Here is a 14,197-nt window from a genome sequence, read left to right on the forward strand (position 1 = left end):
CAGCCCCCATTAGCCAAGGCTGGCCGAGCTTTCTGAGCTGGAGGAGGGGCCGGTCTGGCTGCTGCAGTCTGACCTGGGCCGTGTGTTACTGGGTAACAAACTGACAGGTTTCAGAGTAACAGCCGTGTTAGTCTGTATTCGCAAAAAGAAAAGGAGGACTTGTGGCACCTTAGAGACTAACCAATTTATTTGAGCATGAGCTTTCGTGAGCTACAGCTCACTTCATCGGATGCATACTGTGGAAACTGCAGAAGACATTATATGCACAGAGACCATGAAACAATACCTCCTCCCACCCCACTCTCCTGCTGGTAATAGCTTATCTAAAGTGATCATCAAGTTGGGCCATTTCCAGCACAAATCCAGGTTTTCTCACCCTCCGCCCCCGCCTCCAAACTCACTCTCCTGCTGGTAATAGCCCATCCAAAGTGACCACACTCTTCACAATGTGGGCCATTTGATTATCATACACATTGTGAAAAGAGTGGTCACTTTGGATGGGCTATTACCAGCAGGAGAGTGAGTTTGTGTGTGGGGGGTGGAGGGTGAGAAAACCTGGATCACTTTAGATAAGCTATTAGCAGCAGGAGAGTGGGGTGGGAGAAGGTATTGTTTCATGGTCTCTGTGCATATAATGTCTTCTGCAGTTTCCACAGTATGCATCCGATGAAGTGAGCTGTAGCTCACGAAAGCTCATGCTCAAATAAATTGGTTAGTCTCTAAGGTGCCACAAGTCCTCCTTTTCTTTTTGGGTAACAAACTGAATCCTACGGGCCCCTCGTCTGCTCTGAGCACAGCCCAGTGTGAGGCTGGGTCAGTGGTTTGCTGCTCATTGAGTGAGTTTCACTCACAAGAGTATGACCCTGTCACAATGGCTGAGCGTGAGCTGCCCCCATCCAAACCCCTCCCCACAACCCCAGCGTGGAGACTGGTTGAAAAGGCAGAAACCTGACAGCGAGGAGGGACAGAGAAGAAGCTAAGGCCGAGGAGAGGGGGAGTGGGAAGGTTCAGTGAGCTCGGTCTGTGATAGTTGAACTGGCCCTTTCATCCTACCCCGCCCTCCTCTCTTCCCACCCCCCACCCCCAGCAGGGGGCAGTCGAAGGGGCCAAGCTGGGTGTGTCTGTCCCGGCCGATGGAGGCTGCGCAGTGGGTGCCGGCTGCAGGGCCAGGATCTCAGGGCTCCGGGGAGCAGGAACCCCAGGCTGTGGGGGAAGCAGCTTCCTCTCTGTGGCTGGCTGGAGCCAGCACATCCCTGCTCCCCTCCCCCCTCGCTGCCCCCAGCCCAGCACAGTCTGTGCCCACCGGACCCTGAACACGGCTGGGCTCTGGGCCATTCCACAGCCCTGGCCCCTGAGCCTGTCGGGATCCTGAGCCAGTCACCTCCGTGCCTCCTTCTAGGGGATCAGCAGCCCCTGGGGAGCCTCCTGTCACCCCCCCGGAAACCCCGTCCTGGGCCGGGCCCCAGGCCCTGAGTCACTCGCTGGCTGCTCCCGGCTGGCCAGGCCCAGGGTCTCCAGCAGGGCCCTTGGTGCTGGCACCACGCTGGCTGCCAGAGCTCCCAGCCCCTGGCCCAGCCCGGCCTGTTGTCCCAGCGCTGACCCCTCCCCTGCGGGTGGTGGGGGGACCCTGCTGCTCTCAATGGCTGAGCCCCCCCCCCGCCCCCCTGCCGCGGCCTCTGGTGCTGCGCTCGCAGGCTCAGCCCGTGGCAGGGCCAATGCGGCGCTGCTGGGGCTGCTCCTCCCCCGGCACCTGGGTTCTCTGGGTCTGGGGCAAGTGGCCGGGCGAGTGGGCAGGGACCTGCTCAGAGACACACGCCCTGTGCTGCACCCAGAGGGCAGAGACCAGCCAGGGCTGGGCAGCAACGTGCCACCGCGCTGGGATTAACCCTTTCCTGCCACCCACCCCAGCAGCCCCGGCCGGTCACTGCCACTCGACTGCCCGCCCTCTGACCCCAGGGACCCGGGTCCGGCAGCTCGGGGGAGTCACTGGGTGAATGTGTGGGGCAGAGTAACCAGAGCTCCCTGCGCCCCAGGGTCCCCGTGTGCAATGGGGAAGGCCCTGCGCTCCATGCAGCCCTTCGGGGCTGGTCAGTAAGTGTTATTATTGATATAGCGCCCACGAGTGAGCCAGGCACTGCAGAGACAGAACAAGGGGCTGCCAGCCCCACAGGGCTCCTGGTCTGAGTGCAGACAAGGCCCAGCAAGGGCAGCAGCAAGAACTGAGGGAGGGGACACGAGGGTCCCGTTGTGGGGCCAGCCACTCCCTGAGCCCACCCTGTGCCTGTCTTCTGGGTGTGGTAGACAGTATTGTAGTGACCCTGATGGCTCCATGCTGGGCCCTGGGTCACCGCCCACGGAACAGGGCAGGGCAGAGGCAGCCTGAGGTCGGGGGGAGCTGGAGGCTGTGGGGGAGCGGGAACATCGTGGGAACTGGGACAGGGACACTGGATGCCAGGTGGGTGGCCCAAAACCCTGTGCTGTGTTTGCTCCAGGTACCCACTCTGTGATGCAGCCTCTGTTGGGGTCAGATGCTGTGGTGAGGGGCCCACCCAGACAGACTGAAGAGAGCGAGCCTCTGTCTGCATGGGGAAGGGGCAGCAGTTCTGTTAAATGGCTTCCAGTTTTGTAGACTTATTGTGGGGTGGTGCCCTCACGTACCACCCTCAGTCATTTCAGGGTGTCTTGGCAAGCATCTTGCGTCAGTTTACCCTCTTCAGCACTTCTTAAATTAAGTCTTACAGTCCAAAAGATCTGAGAGAAAAGTCCCCTCCTGAGGTCCGCTCTGAGCCCAAGTAAACCCCAAAATAAAATATTTTCCTTCACTCTGCTCCAGCCTCCAGCTCTCACTCAAGCTCCTCACTGTCCTCAAGTCAGGAGTCCTCAGTCGTCCTTCCCAGAGCTGGACTTGGATTAGTTTCCATTTTGGAATCACATGACTCCAGCCCTCCTTCCCGGAGCTGGGGTCATTTCAGACTGTGCCTTTATTCTCTGTGCCCACTTTCTCCAGCCGGTGGCAGCTCTCCAGGGCTCTGTCCTTCTCCAGCTGCAGCTGTCATTCTCATCTCTGGCAGGAGCTCCTCTGTCTAGGGCAGTGGTTCCCAAACGTTTTTGGTCATGCCCTCCCTTACCTGATTTGTGCCCCCACCCCGGGAGCTGCAGTCGGGAGCTGGGCCAGGAACAGGGCTGCAACTGGGGCTAGGAGCTGGGGGCTGTGTCTGGAAGTGATCCCGCTGTTGGGGCTGGGAGCCACAGGCTTCAGCTGGGAGTGAAGCTGCTGGTGCAGCCTGAGCTGAAACTGGGGCTGCAATTGGGGCCAGGAGCTGGGGGCTTTGGCCGGGGGCAGAACCACGTTTGGGGCTGGAGCTGCAGCTGGGGTCGCAGCCTGGAGCAGGGCCAGGAGTTGGTGGCTGAGGCTGGGGTCGCAGCTGCAGCTGGGGCTTAAGGTGGGGCCAGAGTGCAGGTGGGGGCAGAGTAAAGCAGGTTGGCGTTCCCTTCCTGCCACCCATGGGGGCTGGTCCATGCCCTGCCATGCCCCCAAATATTCCTCCACACCCTCTAGGGGGGCACGACCCACAGTTTGGGGACCACTGCTCTGGAAGCACCCCTTCCAGGCTCCTTGCTCTGGTGAGCTCTCCTGGGAGCTCCTCTTCTCGGCAGCTTCCTGTCCCTAGGATTCCTTCAGCTGAGCCCCGGTAACCCTTTTTCAGGCTCATTAGCTATTTAGCTGCCAACTAGCCACATAGGGATTTAATTACTTCCAGGTCGGTTTGGGTTGTCTCATTCTCCCTTACAGGAGCCTGTCACAGGTAGTCTGGTCCCTAACTCCCATAAAAGGGCCAGCCCTCTTCATACATTTCCCCCCACCCCCAGAGCCAGCCTGTATTCAAAGGTAGGCTTGACCATGGCTGATACTTGGTTATGTTCTGCAGCTGGGGTGGGGTGGGGGGTACTTCCTGCCCTGATGCCACAAAGAAATCTGCAAGGCCCTTGGCAATAATTTTATTCTCGTCACCGAAGTGTGAAGAGACCAGGAATTTGATTCCCCAACTTTCTATGTAGCTCATGTCATGGGTAAAATCCCCCATAGTCTTCAGCATGTCATAGTTCAGAACAACTCTTTGGCCATAGCAGAGGTAGTCAATAACACTGGGCTTTCATCATTGGTGTGATGGTCCTGTCGCAGATATGGGCTGGCTACGGAGCTTCCCTCTCAGCCAGATACACACCAGATGTGTTCATCACAAAATCCTTGAATTTTCCGCCAAGTATGACGGGGGTCAGCTTAAATATGGTATTTTACACCCAGCGCTACCTAGTGGTTGAACAGCATAATACAGTTTAGCGTTCCGTTACATCTCCCCCGTTAAGTTCTACATTCCGACCATTTATAATATTTACATTATTGCACTGTCTTTGAAGTTCAGTGCAGATCAGTCTGTTAGGTGTCTATGAATGCTGCTGGTCTTTTAATTACACAACCCGAAAAGGTAACAACTTTGTCATCTGCCTGTCCATTAGTTCCAACGACTGACTGGTCAGTCTGAAATCCTTGAGTCATCTTCTTGTTCTGCATCCATCATCTGTAGAGTTTGCTCAGTTGATTGTTCTTTCTGAGGAACAAATTGTAGATGTTGACAGTTTCTGTTGAACTCTCCTCTCTTGGTCTTCATCACATACAACCTGGGTGTTGAATTCTTTTTCTTTACAACACCTGGAATATTCCATTATTTTTCTCCATCCTGTTTGACACAGACATGGTCACCGGGTTCTAGGCCTGGTAGTTTTCTAAGTGATGTCTGATGTAAAAGTGTTTGCAAGCTCTTTTTGCCTTTTTATTCAATTTGACTACTCTTTACATGTCTGACAACTTTGGAGATAGATTCTTTTCCAAAGTTAGGAGGGTAGTTCTGAGTCGTCTTCCCACCAGGAGTTGTGCTGCACTATATCCAGTAGCTGCGATTGGTGTTGATCTATAACTCAGTAGAGCAAAGAATGGATCTTCCTGCTGAAGGATATTCTTCACTGTCTGTGCAGCTCTCGCAGCCTCTCCATTCGCATGTGAGTAATATGGGCTTCTCGTAATATGAGGAAGATCATATTTTGTTTGGATAAATTAAATTCTACGTCAGTGAATTATGGTCCATGCTCTATCACAAGTTCTTCTGGAACCCTGAAATGCCCAAAAGTGCCCTTCAGTTGCTCTATAACACTCTGGTCTGTTATGTCTTTCAAGTACACTCTTTCTATGTACCTGGAAAAATAGTCCACGACTACCAGGTAAAGATGTCCCCTGAATTCACATAACTCTGCAGCTAGTCTCTTCCAAGGTCTCTTTCATTCAGACTAGCTCCTTGTTAGTGTCACTAATTACTACTGGCCGTATCTTTTTCCCCGCAGCCTTCAGTAAAGAGCTATGGGAGCCCGTGGGGAAATGTTTCTACCAAGGGCAAATTTAACAGCAGCTCTGGAGTGTTTCATAGCTGATGTCCTGAGCCCGGCCTGGCCGTACCTGTGCGTTTCTGGGGATGTTGACAGTCACTCACTGCAAGTCACTGGGATTTGGGCTCCTAAGTTTCTGGGACACGTTTGAAAAGAAGCTGGGTGTAATTTTGGGGGAAAATAGTTTATTTGCTGAAAAATTATATTTTGGGTCAACAGAAACTATTCCTGAATCCATGTCGACTTTGCTGACGAGTTTCAATGAACAGAGAAAGGTGGCACCGCTTCCCTTCCAGCCTTTAGCCCCGTGGCTGGGCCCTCAGCGGGGAGCCCCCGGTTCCATCCCCCCGTGGGATGTGGGGCAGGAACTGGAATATGGGTCCCCCCCGAGGTTAGGGCTGGAACTGCTGGGCTCCGGGTTTCTGGTGTGGGGAATCCCACAATCTCTCCTGCTGAAGACACCGCGTATGTCTAAACACTGCCCTGGGCACTGGCCAGAGCGTGGGAGTGAGACTGACTCTGCAGCCCAGTGGGTCGGGCTGCACCTGGCAGCCCAGAGTCCAGCTCCCCTGCTCCAGTCACCCTGTAAATACTGATCAATAACCCCAGTGAGGGGAGGGGTTCTGGCCCCTGGCACAGCAGTGTCTCAGCCATGTCGGTGCCCCACTGCAAACCCCGAGTGCAGATGCGCTGCACTGGTATGAACTGGGCCTGGCCCCTGGCGCAGCTTCTCCCAGATGGAGTGGGCAGCAAGTGGGAAAATGCCCCCTCCCCTCCCCACTGCCCCAGCCTCATTAGCAATGGCCCCTGTTCCCCCCAGCACCCCTCAACTCCTATCTCCCTCTACCCTGCCCCCTTCCAGCGAGCCCGGACACCCTGCCCGTGCCCTAGCATGGAGAGTCCCAGCTGCGCCCCGTGGGTCAGGGCTGCACCCCCAGTGTGTGTAGGGATGGCACCAACCTGCTCTTAGCAACAAACCAGCCACACACGGCCCCAAAGCAACAGAGATTCCCTGGGGCCTGCCCCCTTCACCTCCCTCTATCCCCCTAGCACCTGCCCCTCCCTTACTCTTCCCTCAATTCCTGTGTCCACCTGACCCCTGCCTCTATCCTGTCCCCTCCCCCTCGCCCCAAACTCCTGCTGCTCCCCTGGGACCCTGCCCCTCTCCCTACCTTCGTCTCCCTGGCATGTGCCCCTGCCCTCCACCCACCTCTGTCCCCTGGCACCTGCCAATCTCCTCGTGCCCCTGTGCCCCCTGCATCCTGCTCTTCCCTTACCCCTGTGCCCACCTGGCCCCTGCCTCTATCCTCACCCCTCCCCTTCTTCTCACCCCCTTTCTGCTCCCCTGGGCCCCTGCCCCTCTGCCCCCACTTTGCCTCCCTGGCATGTGCCCTTGCCCTCCACCTCTGCCCCCCTGGAACTCACCCCTCCCTTCTCCCCCTGCCGTCCTGTCACTTGCCCCTCTCCCCCAAACATCCTTTGCACCCTGGAGCCCACCCATCACTTCACCCCCCTACTACCTCCTGAATGAACCTCTCCCCTTTCCCCCTCTGCTGACATTTCTCCCCCCATCCTCTCGCCCCCCCCCCCACACCCCTGGTGCCTGTCCCTGCTCTCACCCCCTCTGCCCTTTCATGCCCCCCATCACCCTCCTCTGCTGTTTTGGCTCCTGCCCTTCTCACCCCCCTCAGCCCCGCCTGTTACCCGTCCCTCTCCCCACCCTCTCTGATCCCTGGCACCCTTCCCTTCCCTTCCCTCGTCCCCCTGTGCCCACCCCTCCTCTAGCCCCACTCTCACCTTCTGGATCCTGCCCCTCCCCATTCCCCTCTCCTAACACCTCCCTCTACCCACCTGCCCTTGTTCTCCCCTCGCCCCTCTCTGGCCCCTCGTGTACACCCCTCCCATCGCCCCCCTCTCTCCCTCCTGGTGCCTATACCTCCCTCCTCTGCCCTCCCTGTGTCTGCCCTTCTGCTCAACCCCCTCAATCCCGCTGGCACCTGCCCTTTCCCTTACCCCCCTGCACTCCCTCTGCCCCCTGACTCCACTCTCCTCATGCCCCTCTTCCCCCATCACCCATGACTTGCCCCACCCCCTGCCTTTCTCGTGACCACCCCTCCTTTCACGCCCCATCTCCTGGCACCCACTCCTCCCCACCCGGTTCCCTCCTTTTTGTCTGCCCCCTTCCTTTTACTCCCTTCTGTCCCCCTGCACCTGCCCCACCCCCTGCCCCTCTGGCGCCCACCTCTTCCCTTGCCCCCCTCTGCCCCCAATACCACCTCTTGCCCCTTGTTGTCCCTGGTGCCTGCCCCATTCCATGCCTCACCACTGTCCCCCTGGCGCCTGCCCCTCCCACTGTCCCATTGCTGCCTGTCCATCTGCTCACCCTCCTGTGCCCCCTGGCTTTCACCCCTCCCCTCGTACCCCTCTAGCCTCCCTGCACCCACCCCTTCCCTTGCCCTCCTACCCACGGATGACCACACCTTCCCTCACCACCCTGCCCATTAGCCCCTGGTGCCTTCCCCATCCCATGCCCCACCACTGTTCCCCAACCCCCAGCATTTGTCTCTCCCCCACTCTGCCCCTGGTTCCTGCCCCTTCCTTCTCCCTCCCTGACCCCCACTTCTCCCCTCAGTACAAGCCACTTCCCTCGCCCCCACCCCCTGTTGCCTGCCCCTTCCCTTGCACCCCCTCCCCTGCCACCTTCCCCTTAGTTCTTCCCCCTTCCCTTCCCTCACTCTCTGCCTCCCTAATACCGGCACCCCTCACCCCCGTCTAGTCCCCTGGTGCCAGCCCCTCTGTTCACTCCTCCTCTGCCCCCCTGAGGCCCATCTCTACCATTGAAAATGTAACCCTTCTGCCTGTCAGAGTTGGCAGCAACAAGGGCCGGGGTCAGTATCTAGGGGTTCCATTCCAATAACACAATCCAAAACCGTCTCAAGCCCCCACCCAGTGACCTGGGACAAATACATACCACCCCCGCTGGGCGCCTCCAAGAGGCAATACTTCCCCTCTCGCAAGCACATAGTCTGAGTGTAACAAAAAGCCTTTTAATAACAGAGAGAAACAATGTGGCATTATGTTGGGGAAATCCCAAAGCACAAGTCTATGGGTAATCTTGGTTCTCGCCCAAACATCAAGAGATATGGGGTGACTCCCGTAGCATCGTTGCTTGTGGCATTGTAGGCATGCACCAGAAATGCGACATGCTGGCTCCAGGCAGCCTTCTGCTCTGGTCACAAAGTTCCCAACATATCTAGTAGGGTTCGGTTGAACCTCTCTGGCTGAGGATCACCTTGGGGGTGATAAGGTGTTGTCCTAGACTTTTTAATTCCTGCTATCTTCAGCACCTCCTTCAGAAGGTGACTCTCAAAATCCCGCCCCTGATCAGAGTGTATCCGAGCCAGGAATCCGTAGACTGAGAAATATTTGTCCCACAATACTCGAGCGACGGTGGTGGCCCTCTGATCACGTGTGGGATATGCCTGTGCATACCGTGTAAAATGGTCAATCACTACTAGAATGTTCCCAACATTCCTCTTGTCTACCTCTACAGATAAGAAATCAATGCATACCAGTTCCAAAGGTTTGTTGCTGGTGATGTTCTTGAGATATGCAGCCCTCATGGGCAGAGTTTTCCTTTGAACGCATCGAGCGCAAGTCTCACATTTCCTGCGAACATCTTCAGCCATTCGGGGCCAATAGAACCTACTACGAATAAGTTCCAGGGTCTTCTCAATCCCTAAATGCCCAAAGTTATCATGCAGGGCCCTCATGGCCAGGTCTCTGTACTCTTTTGGCAGTACTAGTTGTGCTCGTTGCTTTTGTAAAGGGTTGGTGGTCATTCGGTGTAGCACTCCCTGAATCAGTTTTAGTTTGGTCCGTTCTCTCCATAGTAGTTTACCCTCCGGGTTAGGTGGGACAACCGCAGCTGGGCTTCACCCCTCCCTTTTGGCAAGTAGTGTATCACGAATGTCAATATCTCGCTGCTGGGCTTCTTGCCAGTCAGCCGCATTGAGCATGGGCAAAGGAGATTGGTCCAATGCAATATAGTTCACTGAAGCAGAAGGCATGCATTCAGGGGGCAGGCCCAAAGCTTCTGCAACACATCCCTGAAGGCTCTCACGGGCCTCTGGCTCTCGGCGACTCACACTGCAAATAGCTCTCACTCCATCCATGGGTATCACAGCAACTTCTGGTACCTGCAGACGCCTGGACAAGGCATCTGCATCTACATTGCTTCTCCCTGATCGGTATTCAATGCTGAACTCATAGCTAGCCAAGGCGGCCACCCATCTCTGCCCTGTAGCATCCAGCTTAGCACTTGTTAACACATAAGTCAGTGGATTGTTGTCTGTCCACACCTGGAACTGAGCACCATACAAGTAGTCTCGAAATTTCTCAGTGATGGCCCATTTCAAGGCCAAGAATTCCAGCTTGTGGGTGGGATAGCGAGTTTCACTATCAGATAATCCTCGGCTGCAGGAAGGCTACAGGTTTACATTTGCCTTCCACTTCCTGGTACAGGACTGCTCCCAGACCCTCCAAACTGGCATCAGTATGCAGGATAAATGGTTTGCTTGGGTCAGCAAAAACTAGGACTGGAGCATGAGTTAGGCATGTAATGATTTCTCGAAAAGCCCTTTCACATCTCTCATCCCACCGTGACCCAAATGGTTCGAAGGGGACATAGTGTCTCCGCACAGGAGGCTTTGGAGACCTCCCCTTATTCTTGGTCTTAGATTTGTTCTTGCTGGACTGGTGTTCCCTGGTAAGATCAGTCAGAGGCTTTACAATCGTAGCATAGTTTTTCACAAATCTGCGGTAGTAGCCACTAAATCCAAGAAAGGTCTTGAGTTCTCTGTAGTTACCTGGACATGACCATGTAGTGAGTGCTTCTATTTTATCGGGATCAGTACTCACACCCTCTTGGGACACGATGTGACCCACATACTTCACGGAGGTTCTGCAGAACTGGCATTTGTCAATTGAAAGCTTCAGACCATAATCCTCCAACCTATCAAGCACTTTAAGAAGTCTTTCTTCATGCTCCTCTAAGGTTCTTCCAAACACAATCAGGTCATCCAAATAAACTAACACTTGCAGTAAATTCATGTCTCCCACAACTTTCTCCATGAGACGTTGAAAGGTGGCAGGTGCTCCAGAAATCCCTTGGGGCATGCGTTCGAACTGATAAAACCCTAATGGGCAGATGAAGGCTGTCTTCTCCTTATCTTCTTCTCCCAGAGGGATCTGGTAGTATCCACTTCAAAGATCCAACACAGAGAACCACTGGCTTCCCAGCAAACAGTCTAAGGCATCTTGGACTCGAGGCATAGTGTACTGGTCAACCACAGTACGGCTGTTTAGGGTGCGGTAATCAATACACATCCGGATTTTCCCATTCTTTTTATGGACTACCAAAATGGGTGAGGCGTATGGGCTGCGGGACTCTGTAATGATGCCATTCGCAGCCAGCTCCTGAAGATGATGTCACACATCTTCCATCTCAGAGAGAGCAATCTTCCTAGATCTCTCCCTGAAAGGTTGAGAGTCATGTAGTCTAATATTGTGTTCTACTCCTTTTGCACATCCCACATCCCACTCATGCAGTGAGAACACCTTGGATCTTTCACAAAGTTTCTTCCTCAGGCGATCTTTCCACTCCCCGGACACTGGTGAATCTCCAAAGTCAAACTTTGCTGGGTCTATTGTCGGAACTTGAGTTTCACACTGGGGTTTTACAATCGACTCAGGCTCAAAGAGGTCTGCTATCTTTTGTCCTTGCTTCACAACAACATCACGACTCGTTTCATTAGCAATCAGTATAGTCACGCTTTCCTGGGCTTCAGCAGGTAGAGTTATGACTCCACTGGGGACCAGCACTCCTTCAGGGAGCTCTCCTCCCATCGGCTGCTCTATCATTGCTAACGTCCGTTTACTGCCTTTCAGACAGGTACTCATGACAAGCACTTCTTGCTCCGTCCTTGCAGGCACTACTAAGGGGGTCGTGCCAGCGTACTTCAGTGCCCCAAGCGGTAGCTCAGATGTGTCCCTTTTAGCGCTCTCAATTTTCCTATAGGCTTCAGCACAAAGCGTATGGATCATCAGGGTATTCAGGTACTGGTCCCCAGCCCGCCTTCTGCAGTAATCCGCGAGTACCTTGAAGAGACTGGAGTTGGTCCCTATCAGCACAGACACATCAGAAGTCCCTTTAGGGTCAGGTATATTAAGGCAGCTGTGTCTACCTCTTCTCTTACCCCAGCAACCTCCTCTGGGAATTCCAGGTGCACTATGACATACCCTTGGTAGGGGTATTCATCCATGCTGAGGCCACACAGGCCAAGGCCGGTCAGTGGCTGTATAGGCAGGTGCCTAAGCATCTGTTGGTAGAATGACTGAAATATAATAGTCACTTGAGATCCAGTGTCAAGCACTGCTTTACACTCCGCCCCTTCAATCCTCACTGTGACCTCTGCTCGAGGCCCTATCAATCCTGCGGGGATCCCAGCTGGACAGTCTTTTCTGGGGGAATCTTCAAATCCTGCAGACCTGGGGGGTCCCCGTTCCCAGGCCTTCTGGCAGCTACCGGATCTCTCCCAACTGATCCTCAGCTTTCCATACACTAAGGAGGGGTTTTCTTCATTACGGCACTTGGCAGCACTGTGTCCATCCTGACCACATTGGTAGCAGAAGAATTGACCTTTCCCCCTTTGCCTGGGTGGGATGGTGGCTCTAAGCGCAGGCTTCTCAATTGCAACAGTTTGAGGCTCCTTATTCCTGGAAGTCTTAACTCGGTCAACGGTGCTTTGCAGCTCAGCTATCCATTCCGTCAGGACCTGTATTTGTTGGGCAAGTTCCTCTCTGGTGCCCCACTCTGCCTGACCCAGGCAATTCCAGCTCACATGGAGGATGGAACCCACCCGGGCCTCCTGACTCCCTGCTTAGCCTGCCCACCCTGTCAACCAGGCTGATCTGGACCATTGGCCTCTCCCCATTGTTCCTGGGGACTGTCAGTCTCATGGTCCTGATTTCCCATCGACCCTTCCCCTTTCTTTTAGTACCAGGGAGCTAGCCAACCAAAAACCCTCACTGAGTGTTAGTAAGAGTCCCCTTACATAGGCACTGAGGTAAGGCTCACTGGGCTGTAATTCTCAAAACTATGCCTGCCAAATTTTTAAAGCTGGGTACAACATTCCCAACCCTCTGAATCTCCAGAACAGTAGCTGATTTTAATGAGATGCGTATTATTGTCAGCAGCTCAGCCATATCGCTCTGACGTCATTTCAGAACTCCTGGGCGTTTGCCGCCTGGCAGGGATCCACGCTGCTCTTGGTGGCTCCTGGCTCTTTAACTTACCAGTTGTTCCAATATCTCGTCTTCACACCTCAATCCCTGACATTCATTTCATGAACAGAGCAGCTCCAGGGCAGGTCTCTCCCCAACAGTCTCTGTGGCAAAAACTGAGGCAAAGAAACCAGTCAGTCTCTCAGCACTGTCCCTACCCTTCCCAATTGCTCCCTTTCCCCGCTGTGGATCCAGGGAACCCATCGATTCTCTCACAGGCTTCCTGATTCTGATGGACTGAAATAATTCCCTGGTCTTTGTTTTATATCACTGGACATTCACTCTCCTAATTCCATTTTAGCCTCCTAATTCCCATCATGCACTTCACCCGATGTACTGTATGCTCCTTTCTACTGGCTTCACAGGGTTAATATTTCCACTTGCTGAGGGGTCCCTGTTTGGCTCTAACAACCTCTTGTGCCTGGCCGGGTGGGGTTACAATATTTCTCCCCTTGCTAATTCCTTTGCTGCTCAGGCAGTGCCAGGCTCTGGTTGCTGACGTATCTTCCAGGTTGAGTCCAAGGATTTTAACTTCCCTGCTTTGAAGTCTTTTTGACTCACTTCTCTTCTGCAAGATAATGTGATATGAGGGTTACCAGACAGCAAGTGTGAAAAATCGGGATAGGGGATGGGGGACTAATAGGCACCTATATAAGAAAAAGCCCCAAATATCGGGACTGTCCCTATAAAATCGGGACATCTGGTCACTTTATGTGGTATTGACTCATTTCTCTTTGTTTTATTTTTAGGCAAACCCCAGGCTCAGCTCAGTAAGTTCCATTCCCCCCAGTATCACCCTTGTCTCACATTGTCTCCTGCTCAGCGTGTCGGTGATCAGGGGAGTTCTCACCCCTCTCTCTGTGTTTGGTTGCAGGGTGGAGAACTGCCCAGCTCTACGCAGGTACTGTACATAGTGCTGATATTTTATCCATGGTTAGACCCACCTCCCCCGGGAACTCTCTGCTCCTTTCCCTGCACAGAGCATTTTCCTAGGACATTGAATAGGCTCGAGAAAGCAATGTCACTGGGGGCAGATGGAAAGGGGCAGGTGACACCCCAGGTTTATTGCAGAGCAGGGACATGCCGCCTTTGGGAAAGGGCTGATTGGTGAGGGAATACTGCTCCCTGGTGTCACCTTTCCAGGGCAGTACCTGGAATCTGCAGAACAGACTTTCTTATCTGTCCATCATTTGCATTGAACTGCTCAGCTCTCTCTTCCCAGCAGCAGGGTTTCTATGCTCAGACCAGGCTTTAGCCTACAATTTCCTTCTAGAGTAACAGGACCATACAGGAGCTGTTCAGTGTCCCCCTGGATTTGGGGGGAGGAAGGCCCTGTCCCCACTGCCAGGGCAGACAGGTTTTTATAACCAGCTTGTGACACTCCCCTGACCCAGTTACAACAAATTGTGCCCAC

General features: G+C 54.2%; 3 protein-coding genes across 6 annotated transcripts in view; 2 read left to right on the plus strand and 1 right to left on the minus strand.

Moving 5' to 3' along the window:
* LOC102936186 (butyrophilin-like protein 2) overlaps window positions 1-14,197 on the minus strand; it is a 1,677,894-nt gene that overhangs the window by 453,651 nt on the left and 1,210,046 nt on the right.
* The window catches only part of LOC114020220 (butyrophilin subfamily 1 member A1), a 1,361,724-nt gene that overhangs the window by 229,406 nt on the left and 1,118,121 nt on the right, over window positions 1-14,197 (plus strand).
* The window catches only part of LOC114018520 (E3 ubiquitin-protein ligase TRIM39-like), a 71,740-nt gene that overhangs the window by 50,194 nt on the left and 7,349 nt on the right, over window positions 1-14,197 (plus strand). For 3 of the 4 annotated variants that reach the window (XM_043528165.1, XM_043528166.1, XM_037914885.2), the window contains exons 6-7: window positions 13,533-13,553; window positions 13,658-13,684. The exons of the other annotated variant lie outside the window; for it this stretch is intronic. In XM_043528165.1, the coding sequence (XP_043384100.1) occupies window positions 13,533-13,553; window positions 13,658-13,684 (48 nt within the window). The remainder of the gene's footprint in view (window positions 1-13,532; window positions 13,554-13,657; window positions 13,685-14,197) is intronic. 4 annotated transcript variants of the gene reach the window in all.

Source organism: Chelonia mydas, chromosome 14 (assembly GCF_015237465.2).
Source record: "Chelonia mydas isolate rCheMyd1 chromosome 14, rCheMyd1.pri.v2, whole genome shotgun sequence".
Lineage (NCBI taxonomy): Eukaryota > Metazoa > Chordata > Testudines > Cheloniidae > Chelonia > Chelonia mydas.